Below are 21,649 nucleotides of genomic sequence, written 5' to 3'. Positions count from 1 at the left end.
AAACTCCATTATTTTATTTGAACAAAACAAAACAAAAAATATATATATATATATTTATTAACAAAATAGTTTAGTTTGTCTTGTATGTTTTTTTCATTCGATCAGATAAGATTTTAAGCTGTCATATGGTCATGTTACAACGTGCCCCTCAGATGTTACGATGTGTTCCACCTACGGGGCATGTTGTCACATTTCACTTCCATTTTTTGAGGGTAAATAAAGAAAAGCATATACACCTGTAATTATGAAACAAAGCGATATAGACAAGTGTAAAATTACTGTGGATAAAAATATATATATATTCTGAACCCCATGTGGATTTACACAAACTGAGAAAGTCAAAAAGTGTTACTTTGTGCCCCGCTCTCCCCTACCTCTAAATAAATACAATATAAATTCACGTCTCGCGTACTTTAATGCCCTTTGAATGTAACGTGTACATTCCCTTGGAACTGGAATCATGGCGGAATTTCATGTGAAGTCCACTTCACAGGGCACTTACGGTCGAATAAGACAACGCGTGAATGCTGCCTGAACAAGAAACCTCCTTACTGAAGGGAAAGTGTTGACTGGTGTCAATATCTCGTGAACGCACCGGCGGATCTCCACCAAATTCGGGGGATCCCTTCAGCTCGAGGAGCCCTCTCGAACGCCACCCTCCGCGCATCGGTAGCCCCCCGGGATCGCTAGATCGGTCTGCGCCGGACCGTGAATTTAACCACCCGTAACTCCCGAACCCAGGGGGCTATCCACTCGGGGTGGTCTCATTCGAAATAGGGCCTTGAGACGTACACTCGATTCGCGTTCGAGAGGGTTCTTTGAGCTGAAGAGATCCCCCGAATTTGTTGCGGATTCGCCGCGCCATTACGGAGATGTGGCCGTTCAAAGTTTCAATGGTTTTCCATTGACTTAAGCTTTAAAGCATTTCATCGAAGTTGCCAGTAGCAAACAATGGAGATATACGATTTACGGCAAAACAATATATCGGTCGGGCTCTAGTAATTACACCATAATTGCATATTATGAAAGTCTACTGTGTTTCACAGTCAACACATATGGCTTGGCTAGGTTTAAAGGGAAAGAGCACTTTTAGATAAAGAAGGCAATAATAGATGGCACTCGTGGAGGTAGGAAAACAAAGTTCTTTATGAACCGCAGGATTGCTTGTAATAAAGATTGAAATGCAAAAGGAAAGGCAGTAGAGCTGACTATTTCTGTCAATGGTAAGTTTGTGATAACGTAAGAAAAGTAGTTTAAATGTTTTGCCACTTGCTTGAGCAACTTAACATATAAATCTAGAAGTAAATGCAAACGTAAAAAGCATTGAATAATGTGTTGCTTATATTTATTGTGTTTAAACATCTCTGTGAAAGATTGTATTACTGTACTGTGTAAAAACAGAATTGCAATGCTGAAAAAGCATTTTCAGTGACAATGTTTTGATTTGAAATAAAAATAATGGATAAATGTTGTGTTTGTGGTAAACAGCCACGGATCAGTAGCGGACTCCTGTGTGAAAACTGCTTCTCCTCTAGCAAGAGTCACCTAAGAGGGGAATTCCCCCCATTTTCAAAAATGAAATTCAGGCCCTGAATAAATGTCTAAAAATCCTGATTGGAGTATCACTATAAATAGTTATAAATGATAAAAAGAAGGCTTTAAAAAGATCGGTATTGGCAGATACTGCTTTCTGTGATCGGCCTCAAAAGTCCTGATCGGAGCACTCCAAGTTTTAACCTAAATGAATTCGTTTTGGCTTGTCATTTATATTGCTATAGCTTATTATATGTTTAATTCTTGTTCTTTTCTAAATACTGTTAATTGAAAGGATTTGTTGTGGAGTGAGGGGAACTAAAATAGCCTAGCTATGTTTACAGTGTTTATTATAATGTTTGTAAACATTTCGCGTCGGCTTTAGGCCTATTTCTGAATGAAATAATAAAATGCGACTTATACGCTACTAATGTTTTTTCCCCCCTAGAAAACAATTTTTTTTATACGTGTAGCGTATTTTAACCATGCAGCAAACTGTTTAAAATATTTTGATAAATTACTGAAAAAATAAATAATTAAATTACTTTTAAACTGATTGTATTAATCGGTCAAAATTCTTACCGTCGGTTAACCGGTTAAACAGTTTAAATGAACATCCCTATTTCCAAGCCTAGATTTGATTGAATTAATATGAATTTTTCTAGCTATGCTAAGCTCATTTTTTATTTATTAGCTATTAGCTAAGGATAGTTGTTGTAAGGATACATATTTGATATATAATCTATGTAAAATTGTATATATTTTAAATACTTATCCAGTGATCACAAAAGACTAGGACAGAAATAGAAATGTATTGGTCAGAATTTGTGGAAACCTTGTTTACAGTGTATGGTGTGCAACTCCATATATCCCACATTATAAATGTGCATTTACACTCCATCATTTACCATGACCTTTGAGGTTTTTGCTTTTAGCAATATTTAATATCTAATATCCAGTATATTTAAAATTGTAATAAATTCTGAAATATCTATGTGTTCATAAATTTAGTGTACTGATCAAGCAGTCTGAAGAAACAAAAACTGATGTGTAATGTATTAGATTTAAATAGCTTTGTGTTGAAGCCAGTGTGGCTTTAATTAGTCTGTATGCCTCATTAAACTGTATACATACAACTGTATGCCTATCCATTATGGAATTTAAAGGGATGTCACTAAAGTTTTTAGGGTGCTGTTAACTTCTCATAATAATAAAACACTTAAGGTCAAAAGCTTTAACACTGAAAATCCCCTAATGAACATAATGGTCTCAAATGACCCATTGAATGGAGGGATCTGATCGTTGTTTGGGTTTTTAAAGGTTCTGAAAGCAGCTGTGGTTTTATGAGTTGATCAGGGACTTGCCCGTGAGAGAGTTATAGGTTCACACTGTATGTAGGTCCTGTGTTTCAAAAGTGCTGTTCTATAGTTTATCATGGAGTACCATTAACAGAGCCATTGACTTAACTTGTGTTTATTTTACATGGCATAATGATTTGGATAAAAGCATAAATAAATGTGTAAATGCAGATTGCTCTTATCAGTTGCAAAACTCCACAAGTTTGTGTAGAACCTGATGATCATGTTCTCTTGTGTGATTTGAGGACGATCCTAAGAGCATATTGTGCTTCATTGGAAAAAAGAACATCTGAAAGTCTGTCTGTACACATGATCAGTGTCAGAAATGTATGTATTTGATCAGTGACCCAGGAATAGTTAAGAAATTGAGGAATATTTCATGTCGATTTTACATCAGAATTTTTACTTTTTGGTAACACTTTAGTATAGAGACCAATTCTTACTATTAACTAGTTGCTTATTAGCATGCATATTTTGAACATCCCTAATCCTACCCAATACTGAAATATTGCAACTACCTTACTAACTATTAATAAGTATAGTATAATAAATATCGATTAGTTGGCAGATTATTTTTTCGATTAATCAGATAAAATGTTTTCTTTTTTTTCTTTTTTATTGACAAAAACTCTTCCACATTCTGCCCAGTGTTCTTCAAACAAACGTGCCAACTGAATGCTATAAAAACATACAGTGCTTAACAAATGTTATTGCCATTTACTGAGCAAATAACAAACTGAAACAAAATAAAGTTTTATTCACATAATAACAAAAATGGTCTCCTGTGCCTTTCATAACAGCTTGCATTCTTGCTGGCATTGTTTAGGTACTTTTTGACTGTAATTGTGCATCTGGAAAAAAAAACCCACTATAAAGCGCTTGACTATGTTTTTCTGCCTTTCTTTCATAGATAACAGCAATAATTATATTATAGCATTAGAAATAGCCTACTACTGTTACTAAAGAGCTTACACAAATTGGAGGACTAACCAATACAGAAAGCTAAAAAATTATTTTGGTAGTCACCAATACTGTTAGTTTAGAGCAGCAGTGGCACAAACCTTACATAATTTGTTAAAAACCTTACATAAATTCGTTTTAATAAATTTGTTAAGCACTGATATAATGAATATAGTTTAAATATCTACATTAAAAATTTTAATAATAATAATAAAGATGATAAAGACAAATAAAATCACAAACTTAGTGGTAACCAATAGGTAAGAGTAATGTTCTGCAGGAACACACGTTCACTTTGACCAGTCACGTCTTACTGTCATTTCTTTTAATGGTCGACCGATATATCGCAAAGGCCGATATATCGGCCAATATTTGGCATTTTTTTTAAATATCGGCATCGGCCGATAAGTTTTCCTGTTTGGCCGATGCGTTCTAAGCGGGACTTTTATTTTGACGGCTCAACAGACTTTTATTTTGACGGTGCTGAGAACGGCAGCGCCTGAGCACACAGTGCTTACATTCTTTCTCTTGTTCGCTGCTGTCCTTCAGTTCGGTCTAATATGGATTATCTAATACATCTGTCTAATAATCAGATAGAACGGTTAAACAAAAGAATTCAAATGTATACAAAAAGTATTATAACGATTGCTTTTATATTATTAGTAATAGAAAGGCAAACATTATAATACTTTCTTGTTTGCCGTCAGCATTCAGCAAATACGCATTTATATAATTTAAACAAATCTTTGAATGTCTAATGAACATCTAATTTCAAAAACCTTGCAAACTTAGTCGGATCCAGTTGTGAGATCTTGTGAAGTGTGCATTTGTATCCTGCATGATCGAGTGTTCTCTGCATGACGGTCGGTCCGTGTGAATGGAATGCGGACAGGAGGAGAGTTCAGCTTCACTGGAGAAGCATGATCGACAAACTATAAATTCGTGATTTTAAATTATGCTGCGCTTTATGCATTTGCCCACTGTAATATTCATGTCATTTTCACTGTGTGCTGTAAGTAAAATGAGTGTTACCTTGGCTTTATTTGAAAAAAATATGATTAATGCACACAACTTCCCAGAATATTGAGTGCCCTGTTGGTTACAGTGTTTACTTCCTTTTTAATTATATTTTTATTAAATATTTATTTATTTGTGAAAAATACTTTGTCATCCAAAGTATAAGTATGTTTATTTAACACATTTATTTTTTAATCAATTTTCAAATGATTTTAAATTTCTTAAATATTAATTAAAATAAATAAAATTATATCGGCTTTATATCGGCCATCGGCCACCCTGCTTTCCAAGATATCGGCATCGGCTGTCAAAAAACCAATATCGGTCGACCACTAATTTCTTTATCCTGTATAAGGCGGCTATGAAGTGTCTGATATTTATATTCAGACAATTACACGCTGTTATCCTTTTGCAGTTCCTACTCTCACTACATGTTGACTTTTAAACCTAAATTTTACGTTGAACAACAGATATTTCAGAACAATTAATTTTTTTTTGAATGAGTATTAATTGTCTCCCTCTCTACTGTGTTCCGTGCGCTCTGCCGCCGGCGCTCATTCAGTAAAGATTTAAACTCAACACAGACTGTCAGGACGAACCTTTATGCAAAAATGGAAATGCTCGCGTGAATTTGAGACATTTAGAGATAAGTATATGACCGTAAACTGAAAGTTTTTGCATTGAGGACGCACACGCATCTGTCAAAGCGCCTGACAGGTAAAGCCATTTTGCTAATACATTAGTTTAAAGCTTAAAATAAATAATTCTCATGTTTTGGGCAGCTTGGATCATGTGTATCTCCTGCAGCATCTCATTCTATTTCCTCTACTGTTTTTAGATGCATTTTGTCCGTATAGAAATGCGTAATTCAGTGCTATAATTTGAGGTGACTGGCTGAAGTTGGACGTACACTGTGGGCAGACACGACTAATCGATAATGAGAATTGTTGATTATTTTCATTATCGATAATAATCGATTTTATCGATTAGTTGTTGCAGCCCTACTTGGGAGTCAGTAAGATTAATTTTTTTAATTCATACTTTTGTTCAGTTTAATCAGTTTGCATTAAACTGATCAAAAGTGACAGTAAAGACATGATGTTATAAAATTTTTTATTTTTTGAACTTTCCATTCATCAAAGAATGCTAAAAAAAAATATTTTCACAAATATATTGTTGTTATAAATATTGTACTGTTATAAATTCTAAGCCTTTTTTCAGCATTGATAAGAATTGTTTCTTGAGCACCAAATCAGAATATTCGATGGATTTCTGAATTCTAAAAACTAAGCTTTGCCATCACAGAAATACATTACACTTTAAAATGTAATATTACAAATAGAAAAGTTATTGTAATACATTATTTCTGTTTTTACTGTATTACTGACCAAATAAATGCAGACTTGGTGAGTATAAGAGATTCTTTCAAAAATATACAAAACAAATCTTACTGACCCCTAACATTTGAACAGTTAGTGTGTGTCCTTAATAAATCGGACTCTATGGCCCTTTGTTGGAATTTCAATGAGTAGTTCTTTTTTTTTTGTCCGATGTTGTGCTACACTGGAAACTTAATTTCTTAATTTCCGTGTATTTTTAGACAGTGCGCCTTCTGATCTCCAGGGACAGATAATGTTCTGACTCTGGGATAAGTGTAGAGGTCAAAGGTTGTTCACATGTTTCGTCTGGGTAAACATACTGTTGCTTGGTGACATCATTACGTCCTCAAACTTAAAAAGATTTTATGTGTGTGTGTGTGTGTGTGGGTAAGTGCACGTGTTTTGGTTCAGGCATTTCTTGGACATTATCTCACTCTCAGCCGTTGGCGTGAGCTGTAGTTAACGTTTGTCAGAGCTCTGTAGGATCGTGCTTGTGTGTGTTTTGCTGATGTGTGTTTTTGAGTGTGCACTCTTGGGTTCCATTTTACTCTGCAAGTTTTTAATGCTCCAAAAATGGCTGAACAGCAAGGATTACTCCCCCTCTTTGTGCCTCTCTCTCCCTGTTCCCTCTATCTCTCTCCCCTACTCCTGTTCTCTTTGTCTTTTCCTCTTTCGATCGGGGTCTCTCTGTGTTTTCTCCCTCTCTTTTTGTTCTTTCTATAGGTCTTTTTCTCTCGGCGAAGGGGGCGTGTCTGTGCGCACATGCGTGTTGAAAAAAGTGTTTCTTTTATGGAATTGGCTGCGAGCCACAAATAGAATCATCTCTTTCATATTCCTGAGCCATTAGCCAGTGTGTCATTGGCATTCCGTCTGTGTTTAACAGATCTTCGGGAATGTTCGTCTCTGTGTGTGGCTTGGGGATAATTTTTCTTTGCTCAATTCGATATGCATGTGTGGCCTGCTAAAATCAATGTTATTATCACAGTTAATTCCAGTGTTTCTGGAAACAACTGTGATATTTTCATGTTGTTAAAATCACGTTTACGAAAAGAGGAGGAAAATGGCAAGCTGATTATCTTAGGGGAAAAGCATCTTTCAATCAAGCTGTGAATGAAAGATGGGAAGTTGTTGTAGGTAGCGCTTGCTTTTTTATGGTCCTCTGCCTGTTGTCATGGAAATACAATGCCACAGTGCTGCATTTTTAGGTTAAAAGCATTTTTGATTCACCTTGCAGTAAATTCACATTGGACTTGCTAAATGTAGTATTAGTAACAAATAATAACATTTGTGTTGGAAGACAGTTGTAATGTTTCTGCAGGAATCATAGGGATTATATACACTCAAAAGTTTGGGGTTAGAAAGAATTTAAGGCTTTTGTAAGTAGTCACTTAAGTTTACCAAGGCCATATTTATTCATTTTTTTAATGAAAAATTCAAACAGTGAAATTAAATGTGTTATATGAAATATTGAAATATGTGTGATATTTGATATAAATATTAATACAGAATTAATATTGATAAAATTTAAACTACAATTTAAAACTGTTTTCTATTTTAATATTTTAATGTAATGCCATTTATTCCTGTGATGGCAAAGCTGAATTTTCAACAGTCATTACTCCAGTCTTCAGTGTCATATCGTTCTGGATTATTTTACAGATCTCCTTGCTACGTTTCTGGACTTGGGAACATTTCAGTTGTATTGCTGTCTATGCAGGGTCAGACAGCTCTCAGATTCCATCAAAAATATCTAATTTAGTGAGTAATTAATGACAGAATTTTCATTTTTGGGTGCACTAACCCTTTAAAACAAGAAACATTTCATCTGTTTATTATTATTATAAATCTTGTGCTAATTAATTAGTTTTTTCAGGATTCTTTGATGAACAGGAATTTTGAAAAGCAGCATTTATTTGGGAAAAAAAGTGTAACATTGTAAATGTTTTTACAGTCATTTGAGCAATTTAATGCGGCCTTGCTGAAAAATGTTCAGTTTATTAAAAAAAAGATCTTACTGACCCCAAACTTTTGAACAATACTGTAACACTTGTCCCACTACATATTTTACAATTAATGAATATTCAGGGTGATACATAAAAACATTCTTTTTAAAACAATAATCAATATATTTAGAGTTAGATATTGTTAATAATAAAGTACCAGCATATTAGTAAAATTTTGCATAAGATAGCTTTTATATAAGATTGGTCTGTTCTCAATTATTATCCACAAATAGCTATTTGGCTATTGGTTAACATGATCCAATAGCTCATTTTATGTAGAAATCTAAAAGATAAAAAAGTTATTTCAGAGGAAGAGGGAAGGTATTAGTTTTTTGTTTTATTGGTATAACATGCACTGATGAGTTGTTCACAATAAGACCAGGAACAGGAATTCAAGTAATTAAGTAAATAGAGTGCATTTTGATTTCATGCTGACTTTATGAGCAAGGTACATTTCCAAAGTGGTTTTGGATACATAAAACAATAGGGTTGATTTAGGGTGATATCAGTTTTGTTTTTGGTTATTGTTACTCACTCTTAGGTAATGTGCTTCTCTTGGCACAGACTGAACTTGTTATCTGAGCCTATGTAATTGTATAAAGTAAATTGAAATGACTTGATATGCCCGTCTTTAGAAGCCCGGGGGGGGGGTTAACTTCAGACGTTTGGCTGGAATCTCTGCTTGAGTTAATTAACTTGCAAAACACTTGACTAAATTCTAGTGGATTTTATTTGGCTGCACAGAAACCAAACTTTCTGGAGAGAACTTCTGAAGGAAGACTGAGTCTGAAAATCATTCTGATGCACGACTTTGGCAGGGTCTGAGGGCTTACCGTGTGTGGTGTGTATCCTCAGGGTTCGGACGACTGTTTGGTGAAGATCTGGGCGACGGATAACGGGCGTTTGCTTGCGACACTGAGAGGTCATGCGGCAGAGATTTCAGACATGGCTGTGAATTATGAGAACACCCTTCTGGCAGCCGGCAGCTGTGATAAAATGATCAGAGTGTGGTGCCTGCAGACCTGCGCCCCGCTTGCGGTACTGGAGGGCCACTCGGCATCCATCACGTCATTACAGGTGTGCGACTCGTTTACATTCACATTTCAACAGACACAATGTTATGAGACATGCATGAGAATTTCTCCATTACAAAGAATTCTGTATAAGATTTAACAGTAATTTCTTACAATAAAATAGTATTGTTGTTGTTTTTATTTTACTGTGAAATCAATTGCAGTCTAGGTCTTTTTTTGTGGTAACACAATAAATTACTGCGAAAGACGACCATATTGCACATCGTTGCAAGGTAATAGTGTAAACAGTCACCATTATGGTGATTCATGTTCCTTTTGGCTGGAAACTTGGAACTTTTAATTAATTTTCTCCCAGCCAATGTTACAGAACACAATTGGTTGTACATTGAGAAAATAAACTAAGTATTGCCATTTATTGTTTTATGTTATAATGCAAAAACATAATATTTTATGAATAATTAACCTTAATTGTACTCTAGTTAAAATAGTACTGTTGTAAGGAGGCAGACTTTTATTATGAGTTGTCAACCAGGCCAGCAAAATAGTTTATTTCAAGTTGATTTGATTAGCGCTTTTCACAGTACTTGTTGCTTCAAAGCAGCTTTACAGAAAATGTGATTCAGTGTTGCAATTAGCAGTGAAATATATACTACTAAAACAATACAACAATATAATTTATTCAATCGGCAGTGCATGCTAGGAACCGAAGTGCCAGCATGGCACAATATACAGAGATTATTATAATGCATACATGGCTAATTATTGTGTGTACAGCTCAGTGCTGTTGCGTTACAGTCACTTCCTGATCCTGTCCAATGTCAAGTCAAAATATAGCGTTACTTAATTATAATAAACTGCAGAACTACTGTAAAAATGCCTGTGAAACTTCTAGTAGCCAGAAATATTCATTACCTTTCAAAGAAAGTCTCTTATGCTCACCAAGATAGCATTTATTTAATCAGTGAAAACAATAATATTGTGAAATATTGCTAAACTAACCATTTTCTATTTTGATATATTTTAAAATGTAGTTTATTTATGTGATGGCAAGCTGAATTTCAAGCAGCCATTACTCCAGTCTTCAGTGTCATATCATTTTGATATGCTAAATAAAGCATTTTTGCTCCTTTATGTGGAAACTGTAATACGTTTTTGTCAGGATTCTTTGATGAATCAAGTTCAAAATCAAACAACATAACAATATAGAAATATTTTATTATAGATTACATAAAAAACATTAATATCTTTACTGTCACTTTTGATCAACTTAACGCATCCTTGCTGAATAAAATTAATTTCTCTCTCTCTCAAAAACTAAAATAAAATTAAATAATATTACTGACCTCAAACTTTCACATTAAATTGACAATATACTGTATGTTTTGCAGTGTATATAGGCATGCACAATCACACACCCACTCATAGAGACAACATTTACTGTGTTGTAATCCTGTTTCGGCTGTTTGTGTGTGTGTGTAGTTTTCTCCTCTGTGCAGTGGCAATAAGAGGTTCCTGTCCTCCACTGGAGCTGATGGCACCATCTGTTTCTGGCAGTGGGATGCACGCACGCTCAAATTCGGGTGCGTTTCCTTCATTCTTGTACTCATCTGTGGGGTTTTAAGTTTTGCAATCTTTTCTTTGCTATTCAGAGCAAGTATTTAAAGTTCTTTTTGTTCAGTTGAATTCATGCAAAAGAGAAACATGGAATTGTAGCATGCCATTTTCTTTTGAACCAATGTGAAATATAGCCTATGTTTCAGTGTTTTAATCTTTCATTTATTATTTTTGCAATTCCATTTTAGTGCAGAAATGACACCTTTCACCTTTAAATAAGGTCACTAAGAGAATATATTCTGGCACTCATCATGTTTCTGTGTGTTTTATATGTGTGTGCAGGCAGCGACCCAGCAAATTCATTGAGCGGCCCAGACCAGGCGTGCAGATGATCTGTTCCTCTTTTAGTGCAGGTAGGCCAGAAGTGTCAAAGCTCTTTTCTCACCTCTACCTGCTCCCGTTTTATCAGTTATACTTTATCATTCACAGCCTGTCTGTCACAGCAACCCATGTGACAAATGATTTTGTTACAACACTGAGCTTGTAGTAAAACATGATGTTTTCAGAAATGGGATGGAAAACATTTTTGAGTTTAGAGAAACTGATCAGTGGTATCTGCCAGTTTGCATAATTGCTTTACCATATGACATATGATAAGTTGTGATCTTATATATCGTATGTGATAGCAAATGAAATAAATCTTGTGAGAACATTTATATTTATTAGGGCTGTCAACGTAATGCACAGTCCTGTATAAATGGCCCCTAAATCTTTCTTGGACAGATTGACAAAATTGATTAAATGGATTGCTGTGGACTGTAGGCCAGTGATAGAATTAAAGTCAATAGTATGGAAATAAAAGAAACAATATTGACTCTAATTCACTTTGTCAATGCTTTTGTTTGCCATTATTGCCTTACGTTTGGGGCTTCTCTAGGCAAATATTTATATATGTGATTAATTGCAGTTAATTTGATTAATTCATCTGCAAATTTGTAATTCGACTACAAATTGTAATCAACTGACAGCCGTGATATTTAAGACTTATGCCCATGATTATATGAATTCATGTGCTCCCATAGAAACGTGATATTAAGTGATTATTTATTCCCATGTTTTCATTGTTCTGAAAGCTGATAGCAGATTATAGAGTGACAGCGGATCGTTTTGGCTTAAATTTTTCTGCAAGTGAAGCTATAAATATCCTGTTGTCAGACAGATATCACAGACTTTTTAAAAAGAGAGTGTTCAGCACTGCAGGAGCTCTTCAAATACACATTACTGAAGAAAGGATACACTCAGCTGGCTTTTACCCAGATAGACACATACACACTTACACAAAGATAGAAACAGATTCTGCGTCCCTCCTCTTCATGTCTTTGGTAATACATGTTCTGAATTCATTTGAGCAATTTGAGTTTCTTGTTTATAAACGCAATATTGTGATTATTGCTGATACTTGCAGGATTGTGCCTGCATGAAAACTGACAAAACGTTTGTTAATGATGGATTTTTTTCTGGTTTTTATGCTCATTAATGCTGTGTTATTGATGATGATGATGTCATTTTTGTAATGTTAAACAATATTTGATGATATTTCAGGTGGGATGTTCCTCGCGACAGGCAGCACTGATCACATCATTAGGGTTTATTACTTTGGAGATGGACAACCAGAGAAGATATCTGAGCTGGAGTCTCACACAGTATGTAATGCTTTTTGTGTGTTGTTTGCATTTTGTTTGTGCGTGTGTTTGAGACTGTTATATTATATTAATATTATAGTGTGGAACCGAACATAAAATGCAATTTAGATTTTTCTAACACCCTGTCTAATATCTCTGTTAACAGAATGGTAAAACACTCTTCTATGAAATATAAAAAAAATACCAAACAGTACTAAACTATTACACTATTTTGTAAGTTGGTAATACTATATACTAGTAATTCTACATATATAATAATAGTATTAAATAAATAGCATATATACTATCATATTTTATAAGTCTAATAGTTACATTATAGATGATACTTTTATCATGTTCAGTACTATGTATTACAATTCAATGTATGTGTGTGTAATAGGGCTGGGAAGATTCCCCGATTCGCTCGGTGCATCAGCATAAAAAGTGTGTATCGGCTACAAGTCGGCATTTGTTTCGCGATACATCATTTCTAACATATTTGCATCTGTAAAAAACGATTTATTTATATAAAATTACTAGTGGATGCATTATACTTTTATTATTTAGAAAGTGAGCAATAATCTGTGATCTATGTATTTGTTTGTCAAGCGCGTTCTCTCATCATCACCGCTGCTGCGTGAATATGACGAATCACAACACCACGGAGACCCGAGAATAAACTGGGATTAAAGTCCAAAACCTGACTTGAAATAACCTAACAAATCAATCGGGGCTAAAGCGGTTCCATAAACGACAAATTAAGTTCACACAATCTCACTAATCTGTGCACGCTTATTCTTAAGCAGACCTTAATGTCGATCATGGATCAAATCGATACACCATGGCAAACAGCGAATATATTCGTGCTGTTTAATGCATTTGAGACGTTGTGTTTTCCTCAGTGCATAACTGACATGTCACAGGTATGTTTTTCATCTGTAAATGTTAGAAAGTCATGCAAATATATCCATTTTGCTGTCAGGAGTGGGCGAGGCTTACGCGAGAGCAACGAGCGAGCGCATCTGCGCGCATGCACGCTAAACAGACAGAGCGCAATCGAATAGGAGCACAATAATTCTGAGTAAAATATAAATTTTGCTAAAATATTTGTTGTTGGACATTAAATGTGCATTTTGTAGAATTTTAAACCTTCATATAAGTGTATTTTTATGATAGCAGTTACTGTAAAGGGACTATTGTCTATATTGACTATTGGACTATAGTGGGAAGTCGTGGCCTAATGGTTAGAGAGTCGGACTTGTAACCTAAAAGGTTGTGGGTTCGAGTCTCGTACCGGCAGGGATTGTAGGTGGGGGGAGTGAATGTACAGCGCTCTCTTCAATACCACGACTGAGGTGCCCTTGAGCAAGGCATCGAACCCCCAACTGCTCCCCGGGCACTGCAGCATTAATGGCAGCCCACTGCTCCGGGTGTGAGTTCACGGTGTGTGTGTTCACTGCTGTGTGTGTGCACTTTGGATGGGTAAATGCAGAGCACTAATTCTGAGTATGGGTCACCATACTTGGCCACATGTCACGTCACTTGTAATGGGGTAAATCAAATGTAAGCTAGTTCAGTAGGCTACTAATTACTAAGCTCAAAGGAGTTGATGTGTGTTTCTTATAGCAGTTTAGAAGTCGTTTTCTTTATTATTTATTTTCATTTTAATTCAGTGATTTTAAGATTTAATTTAGTTATTTTAATGCCTTAAAGAGCAATTTTAGATTATAATGTTCTGCTATCTGTTCTGCAAAGGTACAGCTGTTATAAAACCAGAGAGAGCCTTTCTGCTTGGCTAGAAACTGTAAAAAATAGCGTTCCTATTGGTCAGTGTTAGAGGAACTCAGCTTAGTCTGATAGTTAACCTGCTTTAGACCAGGTTAGTTTCCCAGCATAAGTTGCCACAGTGACTGAAGTTGATCTATGTTAAATTTGCTTTATGGAACCAAATCATTTCACAATGAGTCGGACTAACTGAAATAAGCCTGACTTATTTGGTAAACTTGTTTTATGAAACAGGCCTTGAGGCATTAAAAGTGATCATATTTAATTATACCAGAAAGGTAGTAAGGACATAATTAAAATAGTCCATGTGACATCAGTGGTTCAACCGTAATGTTATGAAGCTACGAGAATACTTTTTGTGCAAAAAGAAAACAAAAATAACAACTTTATTCAACAAAGTATTTAAATGTAAATTTAAAATGTATTTAGTAAACACAAATTTAGTCATCATAAAAAAAAAATGCATTTAACAGAGGCATCGGTATCAGTGTTAGTTTTGGTATCTGTGATTCTTGCCTTCATTCACAGTACTTAGTAAAAAGTGGTATAAATAATTTTTTTATATAAAATATACCTTCTTTATGTTGTTTCTACATTAATTTGGTGATTAAGTGTGAAAATATATGATTACAAATTTTTAAATACTGTGTTCAATTACAGAAAAATGTGTGGTTAATTAATTAAAACATATAAACTATCATCTTTGGTTGATTGAAAGCACTAACATATATATAACTATATAAATAAATATATATATTCTCAGAATTTTTTTTATTGTGTGTATATTGATGTATTGTTTAAAGCACCTCATTTTTATTCTCTTTACTGGATTCACTGTTGCAGGAATTCATTATTATTTTGAGGTTCTCCTCATGTTTTTTAATGACTTCATCTTTTTCCTCAGGACAAAGTCGACAGCATCCAGTTCTCCCATGGTGGCGATCGGTGAGCAACACTGGCTCCATTTATCTGTGTACATGTGCGATTGTGAGAGAGAGTGTGTGTGTGTGTGTGTTTATATGTCAGGTTTGTTGGATTAATGGAACCTGGGTGTTCTTATAATTATTACAAGCTGATGTTGTCAAGAGAAAAAAACACCCTTGTTCCCAACACACACAAACATGCGTTTCAGATACACATCGTACAAGAATTCAAGTGCATGAAATGTCTTTCTACCTAAACAACAGGCATGTGACACAACAGCTCTTTATTCAGTCTCTGCAAGCTCCTTTATGTTCCTCACTCGCTCTACTTTAATGAGCAAATGTTTTTGCATTGGGGGAGGGGGGAAATAGCGAGTGTGACAGAGGAGAAGAGGGAGAAAAGGAGGAGTAAGAGAGAGAAGGAGAGTAATAAGATGGAGAGGTCTGTAACAGGTCCCTAAGGAATTAAAAAGATAGATGTTCACATGAACAGATTCTTTGCAACGAAGGAGACAGCATCCAGTGTTACATATATAAGAAGGGAAGAAACCTCACCAATCAATAGAACTGCAGAGTGTACTGTCAAAAAGAAGAAAACTATGTCACAAATGAGTAGATTGCACACAGTAACAGACAATGCACAGTCTTATTTAACAGAGTAATACACTCCGACTCATTTATAGATCCACGCTACCTCATGGAGTAATACACATCTATGTTGTTACACACTTATCAGCTCATTAAAAATTACATAGAGTCACAACCTAATGCAATTTTTCTTTTTTATATAGTCAAATTGTATGACACTGCTTCAAAAATAATTTTCTTTAATCATTGTTTGTGCCTTTTTTCAGCACAAATATCTAAACATCCCTAGATAAATTTACTTGAGAAGAAAAATTGTGGGACTAAAATATGATAAGATTAAGATTAAAATATGTTGTAAAACAAATTTGTGAGGATAATTCTGTTAAAAACAGGGTAAGAATTTGTTTTAACTTAATATGTATTATTAATGTAATATGTAATAATATTACTTCTCATTGTTTTAAAGATATTTAGATATTGTTACTGGAAAACAATACATTACTATTTGAGAAAATATTTTTTTCACACATCAGTAAACATCACTGTATTATGGAGCGGTGCACATATGCATACACAAAATGTATGTAAATGTTAACACATTAATACTATGTCTTCTCAATAATACCGCTTTTACTCAAATGCGAAGCTGGTGTCTATGGAGGTCCTAAAGGCATAGTAACAAAAACTAACCATATAATTTTAAGGGTCAAAAAGAGGGAAAATTTAGTGTGTTTTTAAAATAGAAATTGTACTGTATGAGCACATAAGATACCTTATAGAGTAATACATAGTCAACAATACAAGAGCCATATTCAGTACACTTAAAACAAAAAACCTTCATCATCCAGATAACTTAATTTAACTTTGAGTTTTCAGAGGTTCAAGTCATTTTCCTTCTGTAAGTAATTTCAAAATGGTTGAAGTAGAATTAATTTATCATTGTTGCACCACATTTTGCTAAACATTTTAAGACAGCAATTAAGTTTTCAAATTTAGTGGATTCTAATTTGATCAGAGTAATTCATTCCTTGTTCTTGAAGCCTCAGATTATGTATTTTTATAGATTACATTTTTGAGCATAAACCTATGCCTGTGTAGGTTTGTGAGTGGCAGTAGAGACGGCACAGCGCGGATATGGCAGCTGCAGCAGCAGGACTGGCGAAGCATTCTCCTGGACATGGCCACTAAGCTACCTGGGTAAGATAAATGTTAATCACTGTTCATAGGTATGGCTTGATTAATTGTGCATTAATGTTACATTTTGTTTGCTAAACAATTGATCGTTAGCAACATAATTACTTTGGAGCCCCAAGAGGGCCATTGATTCTGACCGCACAGGAGCACAGGAGCGACTGAGATGAAACCTGTAAAGTAGTGCTTGGCGGTATGACCAAAAATATATATCACCGTATTTTTCAAAATTATACCGGTTTCACGGTACATGACGGTATTTTTTTTTCATTTATGACCGGGTGTTAACCATATTTTCTACTGATTGAGAGAGGAAATACTGCAGTACTTAGAATGCCCTATTTTACTGTCATGATGAGTGAATATCGTAAAAAAATACCACACTAAATAGTGACTAAACACGACCCCTTTTAATACATGTTAACCAGAAGTCAGTCTCATGTATAATCGCGGCATCGTCTGATAATATCAACACGCATCTACACTAAAGAGCGGCTATGCGGATGTTTTGGCTATATTACTTTTTTGTCTCATGCAGCACACTGCCTGCGTCTGAGTAACAAACTAAAAAAAAAACGCAGAGAGAGGTGACACTTCTCCGGAAAAGTCAGACCTTGCGTTCGCGGGACAGCACTGGCGAAATCTTCCAACTGAACCATAGCTAAGGTTTATCCAAAAAAGTCGCTAGGTTTGCAGTATGAATATTCTATGGGAAAAAAGCAGCTAAAAGGGTCTGAAAGTTGCTAAATCTAGTGCTAAAGTCGCGCTCGTGTGTGTGTGAGATGCGGGAGCTGATGGCAGGAGGCGGTGGATATTTGTGCTGGTCAATGTGGATATTGTGGATGAGTTTTTCTGTGTTATCACATTCTATTAGTTCTACAGCTTCAGTTTCGGAACTTTCACGCTTAGTAACACATACAGCTGTTCCCTCACCACAGTGCAACAGTGAAAAGGGACCCCTTTCAAACAGTGTCGCGTTCCGAACGTTGTTTAAGCGACATACACCGGTATTGCGGTATTTTAAAAATCCATATCATAACAAACATAAACACCGGTATCGGTATGACCCGGTGTAAACCCACTAACAGAATCACAACAATGGATTCATATTCTGGAATGCCAATTGTCCAATTGTCCTAAAAAAATAACTGTACAAAACTATAAGCAAACAAATGCCATCTGGGTTTGATTATTTTTTTCATAAATTCATAAATTATTGCTCTTTTCTCCATCATTTACTGATAAAGGTCCCATCAGTCCGTAGAAACTAGGGATGCACCGAAATGAAAATTCAAGCCATTTTCCCATTTTCCAAGGTATTACATTTTGTATAATCTTTTCATTATGTATATTTGTCCGAATAGTGGGGTTCTGTGTAGTTTATTTATGGAATCCCGCAAGATTTGACATCATCTGTTACGGCACTCATTGACTGACTGCGCTGCTGCGTGATAGTGCGGGGCTTGTTGATCCCGCTCTCACTGAATTTCTGACCATTATCGCATGCTCCCATCCGCTCCTGTGATTTTTGTGTGCGCTCCTGCAAACATTCTAATATTTTCGCGCAGCAGGGTGCCCCTATCAATATGTGGCGTATTTAAACCCCTTTTGAATGAGTGCTAGCAGTCGCAGTTAACTTTCGATTTCGTGATCGCGCGCGCACTGTGTAAAGGGAGCACATCTTACGATAAATGATATTTGTCAATGAGCTCGGCATCTGTTGAGGAGCAAATCCTCCAACATCTTGTCAGTTATCGTTCCTTACTTTTAACCCGTGATCAGTGAAATCTGACTTCTGCAGCTCGTGTTGGATGCAGGGTTGTTGTTGTTGTTTTTTCCATGAAATTGGGCTGTTTTTAAACTGTTGCCATGGGTTAATTTTCCCCAGTGGGTTAAAGGTTTAAAATATTGCATAAATTACATTTGGTTGAAGTGCTTGTACTGAAACATTTTGCATTCTACCTGTAATAAAACTGTGCTAAATGTTTTGGGACACACTAGTAGGAAGCATTTGAGCTGTGTTTATGATAAATGTGCTTAACAATGACTGTAAAATATGTATTTTAGGGATGGAAATGACATTTTTATATTTGGGACATGGTAATTGCGCTACTTTGGGCTGTTTTTTTATTACTGGCATGGGCTTAGGATGCACAATTAAAATGATGTTATAGTTGTGATCATTATTTTACCTTCCATGATCATTCAGACCTGATCAGGTGCAATACTGACACAGTCAAGTCTGCATCAAATCAAGCACTCCGTAATCACAGGTAAACTGTTTGATCAGTCAGATGTTTGCCATGAGAAGTGTTCCACAAAACAGCTATGGTTTGCAGACAGTTATAAGAGTTGATGTTACAAATACATCTTTTGAATATACTGTGTGAACTCATTGTGAACCGTTAGCTCGGACAGCTTTATTTTCCCTCCTCAATAAGTTTTTATTGGTGTAATTCTTGTTTCTTGGGTTGCATTGGTTAGTCACTCCATTAATTCTCTTGTGCTTCGTTCACCCCCCCCCCTCTGAATTATGTTGTATTGATAAGGGGTTATCACAAAGTAAGTCTGTTTAGTTGTGCTATCTTACAATCAAAATATAGTAAATGTAGGTTAAAGTGTTGCCGATGTAACTGGTTAAAACTTGGACTGGCGATGAGGTCTTAAAATGTATGGAAAGAGTCTTAAAAAAAGTCTTAAAAGGTATTAAATTTAACTCCATGATTCCTGTATATACCCTGAAAACAACAATTAAAAAATATTTACTTAACACTGAACAATTTTTTAACATTCTAGCAGACATTATGCCAACAAAGCACAATTTAGCTTAAAATTATTAAGTTAGTAAAATAATATTTTTGGCCATTTTTGAGACTGTACAAATAAAGGCAGCCTTGCTGAGCAGAAGGGACTTCTTTTAAAACGTTAGAATATATTACAGATCCCAATTTGAACACTATGTGTGAATGTTATAATAAATGTATTAACAGAGCTGTTGTAGGGTAATTATTATTATCATTATTATTGTCTTAATTTTTATTTTATTTTACATAACGGCAGTCAAATTACAATACTATCATTTATGAATGTCAATGGAGTTGTTGCTTTTTCTCTGCTTTTATTTTGGCAGAAACCCGCAGGAAGATCTCAGTGCTTCTTTTTGTTGACAACAGCATGCTGATTTATAAATGATTCTCATTACGAATTTGGGAAGATGTTTGTTGCACGTATCACATTGTCACATGCCTTTAAAAAAATTCACAAAAATGTTTCTGAGCAACTGACGAGTAACACAGTTTTAGCGCAGATTTTCCTCGCGCTTTGGACTTTGAACCCTGGCACCGCGAGCCTGTGCAGCGCTGTCAGAATACATGCAATTCGTGCATGCATTAGAAAATGTAACATTCTGCAGTTTATTTACTAATCGTTTGAGGTAATTTCGCGATTTCAATCATCATACAGTATCCTAATCACCAGCATTAGCCACCTCTTCTTCTCATCGGAGACTTGATGCAGCGCTAAGTCTCTCGCTGTTGGTGCTTCACGCCTGTAATGATTTCTGCATCTTTCTCTGGTCATTTTAAATACTTTCACACTGTCGACATGTTTGCTGCATTAGCGCGTGCCTATTTGATTGCGTTCGGCATTGTTCGGTTCATATTATTCGGCCTTTTCGCTTATTCATCTTATTTCGGCCGAACTCCGAAAGAGATATTTATTTGCTATTTTTGGCCGAATAATTTCAGTTGCCGAATATTCGGTGCATCCCTAGTAGAAACATAAACATATTCTGCATTATCCGCATGTTAACTTGTTAACTTAGACAGTCCTAGTCAAACCTTATGACAAAAAAAAAAAACGTTACAGTAAGAATCTTAGACATTCTGTAATTCATGTTCAATTTTAATTCAAAATTTCACTCATTGTTACTCTGGCAATATCATTTGAAGACATGTTATATATGTCTTTTTGTATACTGGTTTGTCTCTCATTGCTCTTGCACTTTAAAAGTAGGTCAGCTGTAAAGCAAGTTAGAAATGTCACACTATTTTATATAAAGTGATTTTCTTATTTCTGTCTTTTTAGCAAGTACAACCCTCCACTTTTAGAGGACAAAGTTACCAAACTGAAGGTGACTATGGTGGCCTGGGATTGCAATGACAACACAGTCATTACTGCTGCGAACAACTTGACATTGAAAGTGTGGAACTCATACACAGGGAACCTTATTCATGTATTGATGGTAAGAGTGCAAAGATCTCTCCACAATGACTGAAAGGAGGCAATATGTGATGAATAATGTTGTCGTTATGGCCTTCACCCACAGGGCCATGAGGATGAGGTGTTTGTGTTGGAGCCACATCCATTTGATTCCAGAGTGCTTTTCTCTGCTGGGCACGATGGAAACGCCATCGTCTGGGATTTGGCAAGAGGAGTCAAAATACGCTCTTACTTTAACATGGTAAACTAAATGGCTACACTATATTTCTTATATCAGATTGCATCACATGCTTGACTAAAACAAATCTATGCAAATCTATTGATTTATTGGTGTTTGTTGTGCCTCACAAACATCCTTTCTCTACGTGTGTGTGTGTGCGCGTGTGTGTGTGTGTGTGTGTGTGTGTGTGTGTGTGTGTGT

The 21,649-nt window shown here is 35.4% G+C and overlaps 1 protein-coding gene across 1 annotated transcript in view; it reads left to right on the top strand.

The window, feature by feature from the left end:
* phip (pleckstrin homology domain interacting protein) overlaps positions 1–21,649 on the top strand; it is a 58,944-nt gene that overhangs the window by 9,184 nt on the left and 28,111 nt on the right. Inside the window, exons 8-15 of the mRNA XM_016257449.1 lie at positions 9,106–9,327; positions 10,764–10,864; positions 11,181–11,251; positions 12,441–12,541; positions 15,210–15,250; positions 16,915–17,013; positions 21,094–21,250; positions 21,335–21,469. Of these exons, the coding sequence (XP_016112935.1) occupies positions 9,106–9,327; positions 10,764–10,864; positions 11,181–11,251; positions 12,441–12,541; positions 15,210–15,250; positions 16,915–17,013; positions 21,094–21,250; positions 21,335–21,469 (927 nt within the window). The remainder of the gene's footprint in view (positions 1–9,105; positions 9,328–10,763; positions 10,865–11,180; positions 11,252–12,440; positions 12,542–15,209; positions 15,251–16,914; positions 17,014–21,093; positions 21,251–21,334; positions 21,470–21,649) is intronic.

Source organism: Sinocyclocheilus grahami, unplaced genomic scaffold (genome assembly GCF_001515645.1).
Source record: "Sinocyclocheilus grahami isolate Dianchi unplaced genomic scaffold, SAMN03320097.WGS_v1.1 scaffold29.1, whole genome shotgun sequence".
Taxonomy (NCBI): Eukaryota; Metazoa; Chordata; class Actinopteri; order Cypriniformes; family Cyprinidae; genus Sinocyclocheilus; species Sinocyclocheilus grahami.
Note: the sequence above shows the minus strand (reverse complement) of the source record. Positions and strands in the feature narration are given on the sequence as shown.